This window comes from Homarus americanus, unplaced genomic scaffold (genome assembly GCF_018991925.1).
Source record: "Homarus americanus isolate GMGI-L3 unplaced genomic scaffold, GMGI_Hamer_2.0 scaffold29703, whole genome shotgun sequence".
In the NCBI taxonomy this organism is placed as follows: domain Eukaryota; kingdom Metazoa; phylum Arthropoda; class Malacostraca; order Decapoda; family Nephropidae; genus Homarus; species Homarus americanus.
This window is the reverse complement of record NW_024718832.1, coordinates 341,151-361,219: the sequence shown is the minus strand read 5'-3', so window position 1 is coordinate 361,219 and position 20,069 is coordinate 341,151. Positions and strand designations below refer to the sequence as shown.

The window sequence follows — 20,069 nt, the reverse complement described above, 5'->3', positions numbered from 1 at the left end:
CGAAGCAGTCTAACCCGTGGTAGTGACGTTTAACACACACACACACACACACACACACACACACAGGTGAATCTTCAACACGACTACTGTGTTTATGAAGTGGTGCGTCACGATTTATACTGGTAAATTGTTAAGATATTATTTCTACTGCAACTTCGTATATACAGTATATCTTCATTCTATTGACACGCAGTTTAATTTAATTTTATCTAAGACGGTTTTTTTTTTTTCGTTGCAGTAGTTATTTTTAAGCCTTGGTGGTTATGATAATGGAACGGGATTAATTCCATATTATTCCTTGATCGTTATACTGATTTTTAATACCGTTATCTTTTATTTTAGGGTATTTTTATTTTTCTATGTTCCTCCGTCTCATCTATGACTAATTGACTATGTATCAGTTCTTGGTGGCGAGTGATGTTACCCTGGCTGTTAATTTCTCTCACGTCGACAACTTTTACTTTGTTCGAGACCAAATTTAGACATCGGCGGGTCCTTAAAACAAGACTAAAGCAAAGTTTTATTACCGGGAAAATTTGTAACATTTAAATGCAGACAAAACCCCCAAAAGACCTGGCTGTGTTATTATAGGGTACAGCTGGGGCCAAAAGTCTTATATTGTGATTTTACTTCGTTATTTTCCTCTTTAAAATCATAAAAGAAGCTCATATTGCAAAGTTTTATGAAGCGGTATACAGTGAGACATTCAACAAAGTGCCTTCTCGTACGCCTCACTACGATCACCTGAAAATATTTTGACAGAAACCCATATCGATGCACTAGACAGTTTTCCAAGGAATGTTTTTCTTTCTGTCACTAAGAGTCGAACACATGACAGAGAGTATAATATTCTTCTTCTTATTTCCAGGCCAACAAAACCACCATTTAATACCCCGCCGAGGTTAAATGGGATGAATTTGGGAAGTTATGGCGTGTTTCTGTTTTACATACACCGAGGAACATTCTTCAGATGAATGACGGTAAGCGCATTGCATTCCCCTGTGGTTGACATCCTTTTGTGTTTAAAATATATTTTCTCTGAGGCAATACATCGAAAACGGCGTAAGATCACCGGGCGTGTTGGCTTTATTATTCCTGTTTCTTCGAAGAGTTGGATAATGTCCTTGACTCTCGGAGGAAAGTGTGACCAACATGTGATAGAGGAGACAGAAAGAGGTTTATATGTGGTGTTTCTGGAAGGGAGAAATGAAATATTGTGTTTTAGGATTGCGAAAATGTGTGACCTTCGTTTATTCCAGTTGCAGGAGATTAATAGGAATGGCTGTGAACAAACACATACACACAAACAGACACACACACACACACACACACACACACACACACACACACACACACACACACACACGCCCTTCATCCCACGTCATTACATCATTGAAGTCTCCTCCTACCTACCACCACCTGCCCACGCCACCTCCTACCCACACCACCACCTGCCCACGCCACCTCCTACCTACCACCACCTGCCCACGCCACCTCCTACCCACACCACCACCTGCCCACGCCATCGTCTGTCCATTTTACTTCCTACCCACGCAATCTCCTACCCACGCCACCTTCTACCCACGCAATCTCCTACCCACGCCACAACCCTCCCCTGCCCAGTCACTCCCTGGACGCTGCACGCCAGGCTACTCCACCGCTCACGAAAACCATCAATCTTCAAGACAGCCTTTTTTTTTATTAAGGGAATCACCGTGAGTCGTCAGAGAATGATTCTTTTACCTGAAAAGCCATCAAGAAGAACCTAAAATCCCTTTTAGGTCGTGGAGGTCGGGGGGGGGAGGGAGGGGTGGAGGTGGAGAGGCCTCACTGTGGTAAGCGGCACTCCCCCACCACCACCTCCTCCTCCACCACAGCCATGTCCGGGAAGGTGCCGCCAGCCTTCCTCACATCCGGGTTGCGAAAGCACATACGGATATGTATTCTTTTTTATGACACGATGTTCATGACGATGGGAATAATGAATTGGGAGAAGCTATGTGTGTGAGTGGCAGAGCTGTAGGACACACACACACACACACACACACACACACACACACACACACACATACACACACACACACACCACCACTATAACAAAACACACCACTTCTACTCTATCAATATCATCATCATTATCATAACAAACTTACACCTTTCCATCGCCACCATCACCACACACCATCACCACACACTATCACCACCATCACCACACACTGTCACCACCATCACCACACACTGTCACCACCATCACCACGCACTGTCACTACCATCACCATACACGGTCATCACCACACACTGTCATCACCACACACTGTCACCACCATCACCACACAATTCCATCATCACCACACCATCACCACGCACTGTCACCACTATCACCACATAGTCACCATCATCACTACACACCATCACCACACACCATCTGCCAAACCACAATATTGACATATATGTGTGTGTGATTTGTCGTTACGGTTGATCACGGTAAACGTATAAAAAAAAACAATTATATATCGCAATAAAAACTATATTTTTCTGCTCGTTAGCTCACATAAGAGTTGGTGAGTGTGGCGAGGAAAGGTACAAGAGAGGCAAGAGACCACAACCGCCGTCAGCTGCAGGAAAACGAGAGAGAAAATCCCTTAAAAATGTACATAAAAAAGAAAGATAATTCACAGGCTTTTATATCAGAGAAGATGGGTATTCATTATAGACAAATAGAGTCCGAGACAATGAGCTGCAGAGATTTGAGAAATGAGTCGCTCAGGGCCCAGTAATACATTACTGACACTCCACCACACAAAGGGGCAATAATCCACATGGTGGGGGGATGGCTGCATGATGTAACCCTGGTCCGGTTCTCTCAGTCCTCCTCCACCAACACCAAGTTTTTTCCCCCATTCTTTTACTGTTCTTGTTTATTTTGCCATGTTTAGGCGTTACGCAGAGTTTATAACTATCATTTGAGTGGAACAACACAAAGATAACAGGGAGAAGTTTGTAGTAACGAATCACACTCAAACGAAGGATGGAAAGGTTTAATATTCTTTTGTAAACAGTGAAAAATTCGCGAAACAAAAGCGAAGCTCATGAGACGGAACACAACCTGGAGAATCAGGATATGATCTGGTGAGGGCGGTTCGCGGTATTTTTTCCCCAGACCAAACAACGTTAAAGACCAAACGACATGAATTATCTGTGCTAAATTTTCTTAAATGTATCGTAATTTGGGACTAGCTTCTTCTGTCGTCACTGGGTTTACTTACATTTAACAAGTCTCTGTGTCAAACTGCCTCTATCTAAACCAAACATGACGCAATTTTTCTACGATATAATTATGAATATATATCATATACCCGGTACGTCTTTGGAAAAATTGTTAAGTTCGTGACCACCTGCTTACTGTCGCTCCTATTCTTAGAAAAAATTGCAAACTGACCGCAATCAAGATCAAAGGGAGTCCTTAGTGATGTCATAGCTGTTTAGTGATACTGTACTTGTGCTGTGCGCGCTTGGATAAGCTACACGTCTTGATGTACAGGTCCCTTACCCTTGAATTTCGTTTAGAGTTTGTAGACGACTGAACTCTCGCGAATAAAGCTACGAATTATTTGTCATAGTATAATCGAGTGCAAACAGTTAAAAATAATTGTTTTTTGCGGCGATAAGTGCGACTGGAGGACCTGGAGACAGTGCTCACAGCCAGCAGAGAGCATACGGTGTGTCCGTTAAGGGTGGTTGTGGCGTAGACTAACTCGTCACTATCACCTGGCAGGACGCTGGACATACCAGGTGTGTACGATGAAGACGGCAGAGTATTTCCTGGCGGAGGTCGAGGCTTGGAGGGGGGGGGGGCACCTTGACACAGCCGTGCGGGCGCGCTCCTCCCTAACGCACCCACCCACGACATCATCTGACATTTCTATGAAATTATGATTAAATTCGAATAATTTTCATATTAAAGCTAAATAAAAATTTTCTTATATATTCTACTGGTCATTTTTCGTTGTAATAAAGTCGTAAAGTTTGCGAAATATGGCATTGACAAACACATGGACAAACCCTTCTTGTCATCACATGAGAACAGAAGAATTTGTTCTGAAATAATACGTGTTTCAGTTAACATCATCGGCTTCTGTCCTGAAAATATGCAATTATTTTATTTGGTTTAGATTCTGTCCCGGAGCCTTAAGCGAAGGATACTCTGTGTGTGTGTGTGTGTGTGTGTGTGTGTGTGTGTAAATTAAATAAATATTAAGTTGGGAGAATGCAAGAGAATGGTCGTTATATCCACAGAGGTTGAAGAACTGATAACTCGTCCGACACTGTCATTGCCTTGGTTGGCCTCTGTAATACAGAATGTAACCGTCATAACAGCGAAAGACTCGTAACACTTCCACCATCATGTCTTTAATTATACTGAGGAGACTCAACCTCTGGTGATGAGGTGGACGACACAGTATGTCTTTGGGTTAACACAAGTATCAGGTGGAGAGGTGAAGGGCACGGTGGCCGCCTGTTCGTTTTATCATTTACAAATATCAAATTTTAAGAAATACGATGAAGCGGCTTATAAAATGGATTTAGTCATGAATTATATAAACATTCATAAATTATGTTTATTGGTAAACTACAACTTTCAATCTCCGTTTTCCACATGGCTGCATTTGTGCATTTTCATCAACTTTTATTCTAGAAGCAGATCTTGAACACTGTATCTAGCACATTCTCAGTTGTGTACACTTGTGATAAAACAGTGATCAACTTACAATAGTTAGTGGTACTGTACTTATAACGCCAAACTGAATATTAGACAATATTTGAGAACTCTTTCTTTAACTGCTTCAAGAAAATTGGGACTAATTCGTGAGGCTTCCTTTAGTTATGACGATGACAATCACCCCAACCTGTTTTCAGCCTGTTCTTACATTTCCTTCTTGGACACTGATTACTCGTGTGGTGTTCTACAGCTACTGCCAATCTTAAACTGCTGGACAAGTTATCTCAAGTGTACAGCTTCTGTTTCCTCTAAATGGGAGTTACAATTTTGAACACAGAAGAGGTATTTCTTCTCTGTTTACCACAAGATCATCAACAATTATCCTCCACAGTCATTTTCGACAACCCAGCCCTACTATATGTCGCCCCTCGAGTGACTCTCCACGTAGAGACCTTATTATGTAAACAAAGCAAGGTGTAATACAACTCCGTGTCAGAGTCGTCCGCTAGATGTCTTTGGAGAAGATATTACTAGATTTAAGAAAGCCTGTAATAAAGTTCTTAGAGATAGTTACTATAATTTTTTTATCCTAAGGCTGTAATGGCCAGGTTGACGCGGGTTGATGGTATGATGTTCTGACCTTTTACGGTGTATTTAATAATACTGATGATGATGTAAGATGGGCGTAGGTGAGAACACTTATTTATGATAATTTGGCGTCGGCGATGTGTGTGTGTTTTCGGTGAGAGTTTATGCTTGTGTCAACCTACGTTTATACGAGTGTATGGACAAGTGTTTTTGCATGCTAGCTCTTTTGTGGGTGTACGTGTGTATTGATGTATAAAGTGTATTTGGATGTGTGTGTATATGCATGCATAAATATACAGTACGTGTTATTGTGTATGCAGGCAGCTAGTGTGTGTGTGTGTGTGTGTGTGTGTGTGTTTAATGGTCAGCATGCTCGCCTCGCAAGCGATCGGAACCCGGGTTCCATCCCCGGGCAGGGCGAAACTATGGGCAAGTTTCTTTACGCCATTTGCCTCTCTAGCCCAGCAGCAATTGGGAACCTGGATGTTTATCGATTTGCGGATCGTCTTCCGGGGTAATGGTTAGCCAGTGCAGTTGGCGAGTTGTCCGGGCTTCTCGGACTATTCCTTGACACTGGGTCATGCAACTTGTTAACTTAGGGTGTGGTTGTTGTGTTGGCGACAGCGTCTACACCTTAAACAAATTCACGCCAAAGTGGCCCTTGGGTCGGCCATCCTCGTTACACAAGGGGCAACTATTAGTGGTGAACGTGTGCCTCCCTGTGTTTTTGTTTGAATAAGTTATTCGTATATTTAAAAGTTTACACTTCCTTTTGTTGCCGTTAAAGGAAAGAAGGCATCCTTGATTTAATCAATAATTAAAACTGTGAAAGCTTTTCCTGCAAAAAAAAAAAAAAAGTAAGTACTTAATTCTCTCGTACAACAACATCATGTGGTTCAGTAGCTCCTGTTTTGCTTTGATTCCAGAAGCTGTTTATCAGGAGGATCCAACACTGCAACACAAGTTATCGTTAAACATCGTCATTATTGCAGGAGTAGAACATGATATCTAGATGATAACGCCAACATGGTATTTAATATCACAGGGGATTATTACTGACTCGGATAATTTTCTTAAAAAAAAAAACGGGTTTTCGTAGCGTTACTTTTGTGGAGGTGGGAGGGAGTCATCGTGTGTCTGGCAGGTCACAAACGCCATGTGGGGTAACGCGGAACCCCCGATATGGCGAGGCGCTGTGATAACTTGCTGATTTACACACCCACTTGCTACACTGGCATGGCTCTGATGCTCCGCTACAACCACCAGGTATGTGGGGAACTGTGGTGGAGCAAGACATCCTGCTTGATCTCTCTCTCTGGTGCTGTACGTGTATGGTCCTATTGATGGCATTTATCGTGTTCCTGGTGTTCGTGTGGTCACTCTTAATGACCCTATTCTGCGTTTGAAGATAACCATGTGATTAAGATTTAAAACGAAGTTGTCTTTGTTGCTAAATAAGGATAATAAACTCTATTTTTAAATATGTAACTCCATGGCAGTCAGTGCTATCTTGCCAACACCAAACTACCCAAATTAGGTTTGGTAAGATTTCATTGTTTGATTTCCTTGGTGTCCCTGGTGACCACAGGAATGACCATGATAACCCTGAATGGCTTTGGTGACTGCAATGATGGTCCTGATTCCCTGATGGCCACAGGCGAGGCCTGAGTGGTCCTGGTGCACAATGCGATGGCTTCTGTGACCACGGTGATGGTCTTGGGTGTCCTTGATAGCCTGACAGTAACGAACCTTACTGACTCTGATGGCCAAAGTGATGTCTCTGAGTGGCCCTGGTGGAACGAGTGGCATCCATCAATTTCTGACCAATAGCTCAGAGTGGGTGGGGGTTCCCTAGGAGGGTGGCCTTGGTCCAAAACTTTTGTTGTCTTGCCAAGAAATGATTTGCAAGAAATCTTTTCAAGTTTTAGAAGACAGTTTTTCTTACAATTACTGTCAAAATCATGACAACAATGAACTCAATTTATCACACCAGCGAGGCCAAGATTCAGGTTCTCAAAGGCTCGTATGATGAACAATCCTTGGAAGTGATGTACAGAACGCACAGTATGAAAGCACCTGACTGGGTTTCTTAAAGGACAGCTCCACAGGAAAACATCTCTCCTCAGTGACATCCATAAGTTTCAAGGCTGATGCAGCCAACATGTTTCCTTGCCAAAAAAATATAAAAACGTAGCCGTTTGTTCAAAATTTAGATATTTTAGATTATGAATTTTACAAAACTGTTTCCCATCTAGTAGAGACAGCCATGACGTAACCAGATGAAAATATATTTCATAGTTTAAAACTCCATTCGTTAAAGATAATCGTAATGCAGTTTCATAATTTTTTTGTAACTACCTGAAAATTCTTTCATATCCCAATAAGTTTTGATTCAAACACGTCTTGGCAACTACCAGATCGGGAAGGCCAGCCTGGGGACACAGCAAATGGCTGCCGTCAGGTGTGGCCACTGGCAGGTCATCAGTAATCATGGACGTACTGTACGCCTGAGATTCATTACCATATATTATCTGGGCGAGCAAGATACCACGCACAGTTACAGAGCTTCGGTGATACATAATAGTGGTAATAACCTTTCTGGTTCAATACCTATTGTTGTCCAGCAAGTTGACGAAGAACTGAATACACCGGCCTGGCACCTTCGTTCAGAATACTCATAATAAGTATATTCTTTAATTCCTATATAGATTTACATCATATGAAGATGTTGAGACAAATTTTTTATTTATAACTACACTGAACCAACCTCACCCTGTTCATTAGGTTAGGTACTGTTGATGCTAATGGAACTCACCGAGAGTCTCTTCAGCTCATGTCACGCCGCGCACCAAAAAGTTGAGAAAGTTGTCGGACGTCTATTTTTTTTATTTCGTTTTGGCCATTTTTCTGCCCAAACTGTTCCGACCGTATTTCCCAAATTTTAAATCTACCGACAATAACACTGACATAAGAGTACTGGAGTTGATCTTTAAGTTAAATCACAGAAAAGGAACCGCCCAATTGAAAAAAATATTAAACTACGTTACGTTCACTTAACACCAGGTAGAAGGCAAAAGGACACCCAGTCTCTCCTCAAAATTAGATACGTTCACTTAACAACAAAAATCTCATATATGGAATCTGTGGAATGATCGTGTTGAACTTCCGAGAATCTGAGCCCAGGTTCACATAAAACGAATTCAGGTTCTAATGAGCAGATTTAACCTGTGATTATCAACATCAGATTAAGATCAGTGTGAACTGGCTGGGCTCATCAAGTTCAGTTTCACTCTGATGAACTTAAGGTGAGTTGGGTAAAGTTATTTGGGTTCAACTTAAGGTCATCCGGATCTATTTAAGGTCAATGGAATGGGGAAAAATGTCAGTGGGATGAACTTAATGTCAGAGGTATCAGTTTGAGATTAATGAGGTCACCCCCCTTCATTCTATATCATAAGTTACCCCTTCATTCTATATCATAAGTTACCCCTTCACTCTATATCATAAGTTACCCCTTCACTCTATATCATAAGTTACCCCTTCATTCTATATCATAAGTTACCCCTTCATTCTATATCATAAGTTACCCCTTCACTCTATATCATAAGTTACCCCTTCACTCTATATCATAAGTTACTCCTTCACTCTATATCATAAGTTACCCCTTCACTCTATATCATAAGTTACCCCTTCACTCTATATCATAAGTTACCCCCTTCATTCTATATCATAGTTACCCCTTCGTTCTATATCGCTTAATAAGTTACCCCTTCATTCTATATCATAAGTTACCCCTTCACTCTATATCATAAGTTACCCCTTCACTCTATATCATAAGTTACCCCTTCACTCTATATCATAAGTTACCCCTTCACTCTATATCATAAGTTACCCCTTCACTCTATATCATAAGTTACCCCCTTCATTCTATATCATAAGTTACCCCTTCATTCTATATCATAAGTTACCCCTTCACTCTATATCATAAGTTACCCCTTCACTCTATATCATAAGTTACCCCTTCACTCTATATCATAAGTTACCCCTTCATTCTAACCCTCTCACTCCTTCCCTTCCTCCGAGTTCCTGTTCTCTCGTATAATAAAATCTCTCCGGATTCCTTAAATGGTTTTCATATTACGTAAATATAACTGTGATTATTGTATCTCTCCTTTATACATTTTATATTTCTTATTGGATGAACGTAATATTTTATGGTGTTCCCCAGACTTTGTTTTGACTAGAGGGAACCCTGAGTATAAATAATTGTGCAGGCGTTCGCTGTTTACAATAGCTTTACCTCATTCATTATGCAATCTCATAAATAATTTACTGTGAGATGTATGTATTTATATTCTTCTTTTTTTTAGTCAGATTATAAACTTACTTCAACGATGTAGCGTAGACATTGTTTTGACAGGAGGGACCCCATGATGCAGGCGTTCGTTCTCTACAAATTGGTTTATCTTGTCAATTATGCAAAGTAACTTATTTAAAGAACGCGAAGCTCGGCAGTATTATCCATCGGGAATAAGGATAATCTCCAGAATGTGGTTGTGAACTCCCCTGCAAGTTTTTGTGGGTGAGAGCTGAGTGCAAATGGGTCAGGGCAGGGAGGGAGGGGTAGAACGGGGCGGGATGAGGGCAGGGCGGGGCAACAAAGTGCCCCCCCCCCCTCCCCACATTGTTCATGACCCAATATAACCTTCTTTACATCGAGGTCAACATCTTGGACTATCTCTTTTCTCGACCCACCTCCACCTGTTAACATTATTCCCAAGTAAATCATTAGTATCGAGAAGCACACAGCGGGCATTATATCTATTAACTAAAAAGTAAATCAACATTAAAACGCACTCGCTAGAACACACACACACACACATGACAGCTCAAGCACAGGAAGATAACCAACACAATCACTATTAGGTTCTACCAAATTTGGATAATGCGGACGCGGCTGTGAACATTTTTTTTTCCTTAATGCACAAACTCTGAATTCAACCCTTAGGAGCTTGAGCCAGGAGGAGGGAGGGAAGGAGGGGGGACAGAGAGGAGGGAGGATGTGCACGCCTTAGGAATGAGAAACACTATAAAGAAGAGGAACAGCTAAAGGGGAAGAAGGAAATGAAGTAGAAGGAGGAGGAAGAGGAACAAAGGGGGAGGGGGAGAATAAGGCGGCTTTGTGGACGTGAATGATGAAAGGTAAATGAAAGAGGAATTAGGAGAGGAGATAAGGAAGTTATAGGGAAGGGAAGGAGGAAGTTAAGTGTCTTGCTCAAAGATGGAATAATGTGTGAGCGTGAAAGACTATATAGTTTACCTGACTTATATTACTGTAGTGTACTTGTTGTGGTCAGTAAGTTAACTACCTGTATATATCTTTAACACAGATGGCCAAGATTACCTGATATAAGTAAGGAATTCGGAGATTGTATTAGAGAGAGGTGTTAGGTGGCGGTACACTGTAGGCAGTAGCCAGGTCCTGGTTCATAGGCTCCCACGTCCTGTGCTGGGGGTTCACTGACAGTAAGCTTTTTATGTCCAGAAGCAGAACATCCAGGAGGCGTGTCTTAGTCCCTGAGTTACGACACTTGTACCATAAACGCCTTACTAATTTACTGTGGTCAGGCTTTTGGTGAAGTATAATAGTTAAAGTATCAATATTAAAAGGGTGGCGGCTATAATAATAATGGTAATAATGATAATAGTCTTTATAATAATAAAAGTATAGTATTAATACTGTTAATAGTAATGATGACATTTATAGTAGTAATACTGATGATGGTAATAAGAGTGGGCGTGAGGAGCGTGGGCGTGCAAGGGTAACCTAGATCCGGGCACACGCCCACACCCGCACACCCACAAGGCAACAAGTAAAACTCACCACGCAGGGGCAGCAGCAGCAGCAACAACATCGTCATGGTGGAGGGGGCGTGTCCGTTCCACTTTCTCCAGTGCGACCCCGAACCTTCTGCCCTCCGGCCCTACAGGGGAGGAGAACCTCCCTCCTCTTCTCTCACTCGCCTTATGTTTTCTTTTCTCTTCCTTGTCTTCGTCACTTGTTTCCTCCTTCACCGTGGCTCTCCTCGTTAACGTCACCCTCGTGTGTATAAGGTGTATGACTACACTTTCTATCCGGCGGCGCCAAGCCCTGTCAGAGCCTCTCGTCTTTATTGTGTGGATGAGCTTGTTTACTCGTCTCGCGCCTCTATTTGTACCGCTCCCGGAACTTGTGCTGGACACACTCCCGCTCTGCTTGTTTGGATGTTTCTCTCGACGCCGCCGCTGTGACTTGTGAGATTTGCGGAGAATTTTAATTTGCTGTCTGTTTATTCTAGTAACGTCGACTAATTTAATGTTACCTTATAGCTTCCATTTTCAGTCAACTAATATCTAATTTTCTTGTCCTTTGCTCGTATTGCTTATTAATTTTCTATTAGTTTTGTTCTTTTTCTTGGTTTATGACGACTAATGTATTCGTATGTTGTTCTTCTACAGTGCTGTATTTAACGTTTACTCTCATTATATGAGTTTACGACAAATGGAGGAGACAACTTCACTCAGGTTTACAGAAATGATATAAGTTTTTCTGTGTGGTCAGCTAGGCAGGACCCCCACACACACCACCGTCACCCCACACCTCAGCCCGTCACACCGCACTCACTCACACACACACACACACACACCTGAGTTCGTACAGCTCGTGTGACAACAGCACTACAGGGGAGGAGACTTTCCCACACCTTTGTGCTTTAAGTGTTCACAGAGATCCACCTACTGTGGGCTCACATGCGCCGCCTCCTTTATATAAGGCGCGCTTCAGGTTGCCACCTTCCGTTTTCTGTGGAGTTATCGTGTATGGTGTCTTGGGGTCATACTCACATACTTTTTCTTTTATTTGTTACTATTCAAAGAAAACTGAGTTACAGTCTGTTTTATTGCACGTATTTATTTGGACACTAAAGACTACAGTATTAACTATCGCTCCCCACGCGGGTGATGGAAGTGGAGCAGTCGTGAACTAGAGGGAGCCACATGTGTACCAGCTCATGATAAGTCAGACAAAAAGTGAGGTCTTGGCACTGAAGGTAAAGGCGAGTGTGAAGTGTCCCCCCACACCAGCCACACTGTCATCACCAACACAATATCCTGCAAGGAGAAATCGAACTTTTCCTCCTGTGATACCTCAAGGGTGATCAACCGGGAGAGACGCACCTGTAAATTTACCCCGTGTTTGGGCGGCGTAAAGGACGAGCAAACGATCTAGAGGCAGCATCAACGTCTGTGTGTGCCGGTAAGCATACGTTTACCTCACACTGCTCGGCCTCCACAGATCACCACACACACACACATTTGGGCTATGGTTTTCGCTGGTATAGTATCTCACGGTGGAAAGTTGTCACGCGTCAGTACCTGGAGTTAGGTTTTCTTGTCTTGCAGGATACCGTTATGATCCATTAGCGACGCTTGTCTGTGTGCTCCCTCCGGCCACAACCACGACTTGTCGCTATTCTTCAAGAACAGGAGGACGTGGTCACTTGTGTGTGTGTGTGTGTTTTCTGTGCGTCATTCAGCAAGTGGTGTCCGGTTAGTGTGTATATGAAGCAATCTGTATTTTGTACATGATATTTTATTTTCTTGCTATGTCTTGCATCTAAGTGCGTAAACTTTATGAACTCAGACATGTGATATAGATATAGATGTGTGTATCATACTAAGTTATATCTGCTGGTTATACATAAGAGTATCATATACTTAAATGAGAGCTTTGTATAAATAGGTACCCATATGTGTGTATTATGTATACATATATGTGCGTTCTACTACAGGAATATGACATATTTATGCACGTGTGTGTGTGTGTGTGTGTGTGTGTGTGTGTGTGTGTGTGTGTAATGTACGCTGTCTGTCAGTACTATACATCAATCTTTTTTTTCCATTATTCAATAAGGTGAGTAACTGAGGGAGATGAGTGCCTTGCATGCAACCCTGTGTCTTATGTATTCAAGTGTAGTTGGTATATTTTTACGTGTCCTGTATATACAGATGTTATTTCTTCTGTGTATGTGTCTGTATGAATATGTTTTGTCTTCCTGGATGTCATTGTTTATAATTGGAGTGTATGTGTTCACTGTGAAGAAGAGGCTGTTTACGGAAGGGTGTATTGTTGCTGGTAATGTTGTCTAGAGCAGTACTGTTGGCCTCACCCGTGTGGCGGCTGTGGTATCTCAATCTTCTTTTAAACCAAACTCAACCCGACCTTACTTAACCATCCCTAACTTAACTATAATGTATTCTAAGAGCGTTAATGGGTTACTTCAGGTTAGGTTGCGTTAAGTCGATTCTTTTAGCCTGTTTCAGAAGATGGTTTGTATGGTTTTATCAAAGATTAGAATTGGAAAACAAAATTAATCAGTTTCATGAGAGAACTTGATGAATGGAACAACATTTCTTCAATATTGTTTGTCAATAAAAGGGCAAATAATGTGCTAAAATTGTTCGAATGACTGTCCATGACACCTGCGTCACACGGTATGGTACAGTCACCATTGTACTCTATAAATAAGGACACGTCTCCATTTAGTTTGTATTTAAAAATTGTATGGAGCCTCAGACGAGTGTTTACATCACACAATGGGGGAGCTGGAGGCGACGTGTAGGAGGAGAGACACTCGCTGCCACAAGGTGCGGGGAAGCGAGGGATCAAGGAGTGACAAGCAGTGTTAAGAGATAATTAACTGTGAGACTAGTGGGGAGTGAAGGGGGATAATCAATGAGATAATCGGGAAGAAACAGATAAAGACAAATATACAGACTGACAAAAAGACAAGAGAGAGAGAGAGAGAGAGAGAGAGAGAGAGAGAGAGAGAGAGAGAGAGAGAGAGAGAGAGAGATGTAAGGGGTCCTCGTTGCAAGTGTCTTCATTCTAAGGGGTTTTGCACTTAAGGGGTCAAATAATTGTGGACCTACACGTAAAAAGTCACCGTAGTTAAGTGTTTGAGCAATTGAAATTCCTGCCCGCTTCCCATTCTCTTAAAGGTCATCCTTCTCACCCGCGCTATGCATGCTCAGTACCAGTCGCCTGTATCCACAGACATCATTTTTAAGTGTTCTAAAACTATAATTATCAATTATGTTGTGTCTTTGGTGACACTGGTGGACTATTTTTGTAGCCATCAGTTCCAAACTGAAACAAGATGACTAAAAGAATGTGTAGTAGCTATGAGATGGACGTGAAATTAGAAGTTACATGTCGTAAGAAAAGTGGTGAGCGTGTTTCAGTGAACCACTTTCACTGAAATGAGTGTGCGAGTGTGTGGTTAGGTAGCCTGCGCAGCATCAACACACTGACCCCAAACGACATTAAGTACCTTAAATAAGTTATAAAGTTAAATAATTTCATAAAATTAAACTTATGTGTGTCACTTACAATGTGATGGTCCCGATTAGACCCGATCCCTATTCATTCTTATGGGAATTAATTCCCCTTTATAAGTGGTTTCATTATTAGTGGCCTTTTTCTGGTCCCTATTAACCACTTATAACAAGGACCCCTGTATAGGGGACAGGCAGATAAGAGGATGAAGAAATAAAGTAGATCTGTGTCAGGTCTTCACACACACACACACACACCGTTAATTATTATTATTATTATTATTATTATTTTTATTATTATTATTATTGTTACACACACAGAAACAGCTTAAAGTCTGCGGGCATATCAATCCTTGTTTCACTCGTAAGTCTCTCTCTCTCTCTCTCTCTCTCTCTCTCTCTCTCTCTCTCTCTCTCTCTCTCTCTCTCTCTCTCTCTCTCTCTCTCTCTCTCGACCAAAAACTTAACCCTGATCTCTGAAGAATAGATAATTAATATTTGCATTTTTTTCCGTTTTGAGTATAAAATAAATCGTTTTTGTTTTGCTAAGCTTTCCTGTGTGTGTGTGTGTGTGTGTGTGTGTGTATGTGTGTGTGTGTGTGCTAGTTAATGATAGAGGAATGGAAGGAGCTATAGGGAAATATAAAGTACCAAAAATAATGAAAATGATGAAAGATTGATATAAATGTATGTGTAATAAGAGATAATTGATGATGAGGAATATATAGTTCAATACTAAGACAGATTATAAATATACAATACATGGAGGTGTGACAATAGAGAAGACAGGAGTGATGTAAGTACGATACTGTGAATGTGTTTATCGAGTGTCTGGCGTGAGAAAGAAAGGATAAGATACGGAGAGGAACACAGGGAGATCAGGAGAGAAGAAGTAAAGAGGAAAGGGTGATAGAGTACAAAGACAAGATGAGGGGGCGGAGAGGTCTTAGAGAGAACAAGAAGCCGTTTTAGAGGTAATTTCAGGGTGCTCCTTAACTGTGCTTTTTGCTGTGATCGAGAATGATGTTATCCAGCCTGTGTTCAGCCCTCCCTCGCCCCACCACACCATACCTTTTGTTCATGTTCTCCTCAAAGCATAATTTGCTCTTATTTGTAAGCAAGACTTAACGGCAGCAGACTCTAAAACTCATCTAAATAGAAAAAATAATGTTTTACAATATCAAATAGTACCGCGAAAATCCCACGACAGCGGCATAGTGATGGGGCGGTCAGTCGACGCCGCCAGCATAACAACTGCGTCAGGTGGTCCCGGAACTAGAGCTACCACCACCAGCGGCCCGCGGCGGCCAGTTTATATACTGTACAGGGGAGAGGGGCCACACGCGTCACCTTCATGCAAGGCGATACACCACAGTACTGACGGGCTAACAGGTTTCCTTTTGTCTGCTTTAGATATGTCTACGACTACACAGCAGCTATGCTATATGTATGGTAATAACATACACCATACACACACAAACATGTATCAAGATGATACAGTATTACTGGTGTGTCATGGTCTATATTCCATCAGTTTCAAATCATGTAATTAAGTTTTATGTCAAATCAGATTTACCAGACGCTGGATTCATCTGATGTCTGACTCTGGAGGAGTATCAGGCGGAGGTCTTTCAGAACACAGGTGATGAATGTCAGTCAGGCCACCTGGTGCAGGGAAGGCCTCACGTCCCCCTCGGTGGTGGTGATGGCGAGGAACCACCCGCTCACAGGCAGCAAATCGGATTAAATCTCCGGCAGGTCATTCTTAGTCTCCCAGATGATGATACTTGACCTATTATACCGAGATAACTGCGGTAGTTATGGTGGAAGTGTTATTATCTGAGTTGTATCCTGGTGGTAACGGAGTCGGTAAGGTGGAGGGAGGAGAGGAGAGGAGAGGCGGGATGAATACAACCGTTGTCTTAGGTGAGCGAATTCAAGGTGTTGCTGCTGCTCTCTCCAGTGTCTCGCTACAACTCTTAATGAGGTTACTCAAAATACGAGCTCTGTGAGGCTGAAACACTTGTTGGTCTTTACTTCTCACGGCTCACCGTACACTCATCAATTGATATTAACTCAAAGCGAAAGAGATGTTCTGTATGAAGTTATAACACTGAAGTGATCACCGCCCCCGTCGAGGTCTTGTTGACATTTGTGAAGCTTCAGTGTACTCAGCCGTACACACGGCTGGCAACGAGACAAGTTCTGGTCGCCAGGTGTGGCAAAACTATACTGTCCTCCTGTCAACATAATGCAAGAACCAGAAAACTGACAGTCGTTACACGTCAACAATGTCTGTCCGACCTGCAGAGTCCTTGGTGATTTATACAGGATGTGAAGGAAAAGCTATTAGCCACATTCCTGTGGATATTCACCTGAGGCTCCACAAAACACTGTGATGTTTTTAGAGGCTTAGGTGCTAATTACACTCTTGTGGTGGCTGTCCTCTGGCGATTCTCAGAAAGGGTAATCTTCAAGGCTTGATCCAGGATGAAGTGTACACCGAGGAACACATCTTGCAGTCTTAAACTGGTTCGAAGAACTTTCCTCCAGGAAGGACCCTTCGATTAAAGAGTAATATTGGGAGAGAAACACTGCTAGCAAACGAGGGACGTCTTAGCCGAGCGTTTGTTTACCCTCACCACCAGTGATTGAAGGGGAGAAGATATTGTAAATGGGAAGTGTGTGTGTGTGTGTGTTTATGTCAGTTTAGGTCGAAGAGGAAAGCGTCGCATTATACCCATTTTCTTATTCGTGAGGTGTGTAGGGACTGTAGCTGACCTTCACTACACGGTAAGACTGTGCAGGTCTATTCGAGAGATGACAGGGGGTGTGTAAGGGAGGCATTTGAGTTCTGAGTGGACCTTTACCTTAAGTTAACTTCGTAATATATTTACATCCTCAAATTAGTTCTGGTGTGTGTAAACAATTCAGGTTTTCTGGTCCAGATAATACACAGATGATTCGTGTCAGATACAGACACTGATGAGTACGAATTACTGTCCTGTGAAGTCATGACAACAATGTAAAAATAATTCGCGTATCCGGTTGGCAATGAAGGCGAAAAAGCCTACGGACTTGGATCATATAAATCACCTTTGATGGCGGATACTGTGCAGTACCCTCTTGTTGAGAAAAAACTTGTTCTTATAAAAAAACTGAGCAGAATTCAATAAGTTTTTATCGCCTCTCAATTGCTTCAGACCAAAGACGACTATTGTTTTAATGCAATCATCCAGCGGTGGATCCACAGAGAAGATGTGTGAAGAAATACATGTTATTCAAAACTTTACACTGGCTCAATTTCGCTGATTTGTAACCACAGCTGCAAGCCACAAATTACCGATAATTTACTCTTTGCATTTAAGGAACACACTAACGCGGAAACCTCAGTATGGGTACATTTATGTCCGGTACACAACAGATGATATTGTCTACAGTAGGTCGCCAACACACGATGGAGCTCTCACATCTCGGGGGCCGCATCAGGGATCACAGGTAGACTTAATATTACTTTTGGGATCTGTGTGTGTGTGTGTGTGTGAGTAAAGAAGAAGCTTATATTGTGTTTGTGAACTAAATAAAAACTGTCAGGATAATTTTGAATCGATGACAAAAATATGTATTTTGTACACTCGCTACAAAAAGTATCTGCAAAATTTTTGGTCGACAATATGACACAACAGACGAAGGATTTTGACAACCCTACCGAGACAACAGGAGTCCGTGTTCATTTTGACATCCATCGGACCCCACCTTGTAACGAGTGTACATAGTTAAGTTGAAGTATAATAGTGATTTCCTTTAAGTTCCTATTACTCAACATAATCTATATTTTAGGATCCATTTTTTTTTTAAATTTGGAAACAGTATTTTCTCTAATCCCATATTCTTCGTATTTTCCATTAATCTCTTGACCAGTTTTTGCAATGCCTTTTTATCATGTGCAATAAGAGCAGCATCATGTTCATATCAAATACTTCATATTACTTTACCATTAACTTTTATTACTTCCTCGATGTTTATAACTTCTCTCATTAGATTCCTTTAATAGATATTATATTATGTTGGGGATAGCACGCAGCCTTGTCTACCTCCTCGTCTAACCCTAAACCAACTACTGTAATAACTTCATTATTTACTAAAACTTCAGCTTCCTAATGCCTGTAAATATATCTTAGAGATCTAATATTTCATCATTAATAATTATATTACCTAATATATTTATTTATTTATTAATTTATTTATTGTATGTTATCCTACGTATTTTCGAAATTCTAAAGCCCTCTCATTTCAAATTCTCTGGTCAAACATGCCTTCTCGTCTTCCCTTCACTACAGCGTAAAAAAAACTGGTTTCTGCAAGTTTCAGCTCGAGGTTCGATTATGTGCAACACTCATCATTACGGTGTGGCATTACGCTCATGACTGAATTTTTGGCGGTTTTTACTTCAGAAACGAGGCTATATACTCTCCTCTATACACTTATAATCCTTGAACTGTGTTGCTCTCACCGGGGTAACAATGAGAGTCTGCCGGATTTAGACCTGTGGAGGCCCATGGGGAGCCTCTTTGTGGAGGCCCCCCTCATTATAACTACCCAAGAGGGTGGGGTGGCGAGTGAAGCGAGCCTAAACATCTGGGAGTTCCGGGGGGCGCTGTAAGCCCCCCGGGAAAATTTTGAAATTTGAACACTTCTTTGGAGAATTTTGAAGCCATATGCAGTTATATTGAGGAAATTAGAACATTGAGAATTTTGTAATTAACTGTATATTTATTGATAGTGTACAAATTCTCAACACACACACACACACACACACACACACACAAAAGTGAGACATGACTGGAGTCATTCGTGTGGTTTCAAGTCGACCAGCCCTGATATGCGGAGGCCCCCAGATTGTGGAGGCCCCTGGGCAGCTGCCCACTTTGCCCACTCCTGAATCCTGCCCTGACGAGAGTCTGACCACAACGTTTAAAAGAGTTATGGACCCCGGGGAGAGAGAGGAGTCGGTTGCCCGTACTCCAACATGTACGATAAGTTTGTTGATCTGTGTTTGTGTAGTCTGTCTCGTACTCAGTGGAAATTAGTGAAATATATTGATATATTTATACAGTAATGCTTACAAACGTTTATTAGCTCCCTAACTGTTGAACGCTTCAGTCTATTGCCTTCAAACTCTTTCTTTGATTAGCTACCTCAGGTTCATTCCAAGACACGTATTGTTTTTAGTTGTGGTTCGTCAAAAGTTGAAGTCAAGTTCATACAGAACTGGAGTACAGGACACGACCACTGTGGTGGATAATCCTCACCTCCTGAACGATTAGTGTTGTTGTTTTAAAAATGTTATGATCTTTTCCGGGGTTGCTCCTGAAAACTCTGTTTG

The 20,069-nt window shown here is 41.8% G+C and overlaps 1 protein-coding gene across 1 annotated transcript in view; it reads right to left on the bottom strand.

Annotated features, from left to right (window-relative positions):
* Nucleotides 1-12,082, bottom strand: part of LOC121859840 — a 66,986-nt gene extending 54,904 nt beyond the window's left edge. The window contains exon 1 of the mRNA XM_042356801.1: nucleotides 11,193-12,082. Coding sequence (XP_042212735.1) covers nucleotides 11,193-11,229 — 37 coding nt within the window. The 5' untranslated portion in view covers nucleotides 11,230-12,082. The remainder of the gene's footprint in view (nucleotides 1-11,192) is intronic.
* Nucleotides 12,083-20,069: the final 7,987 nt, after the last annotated feature.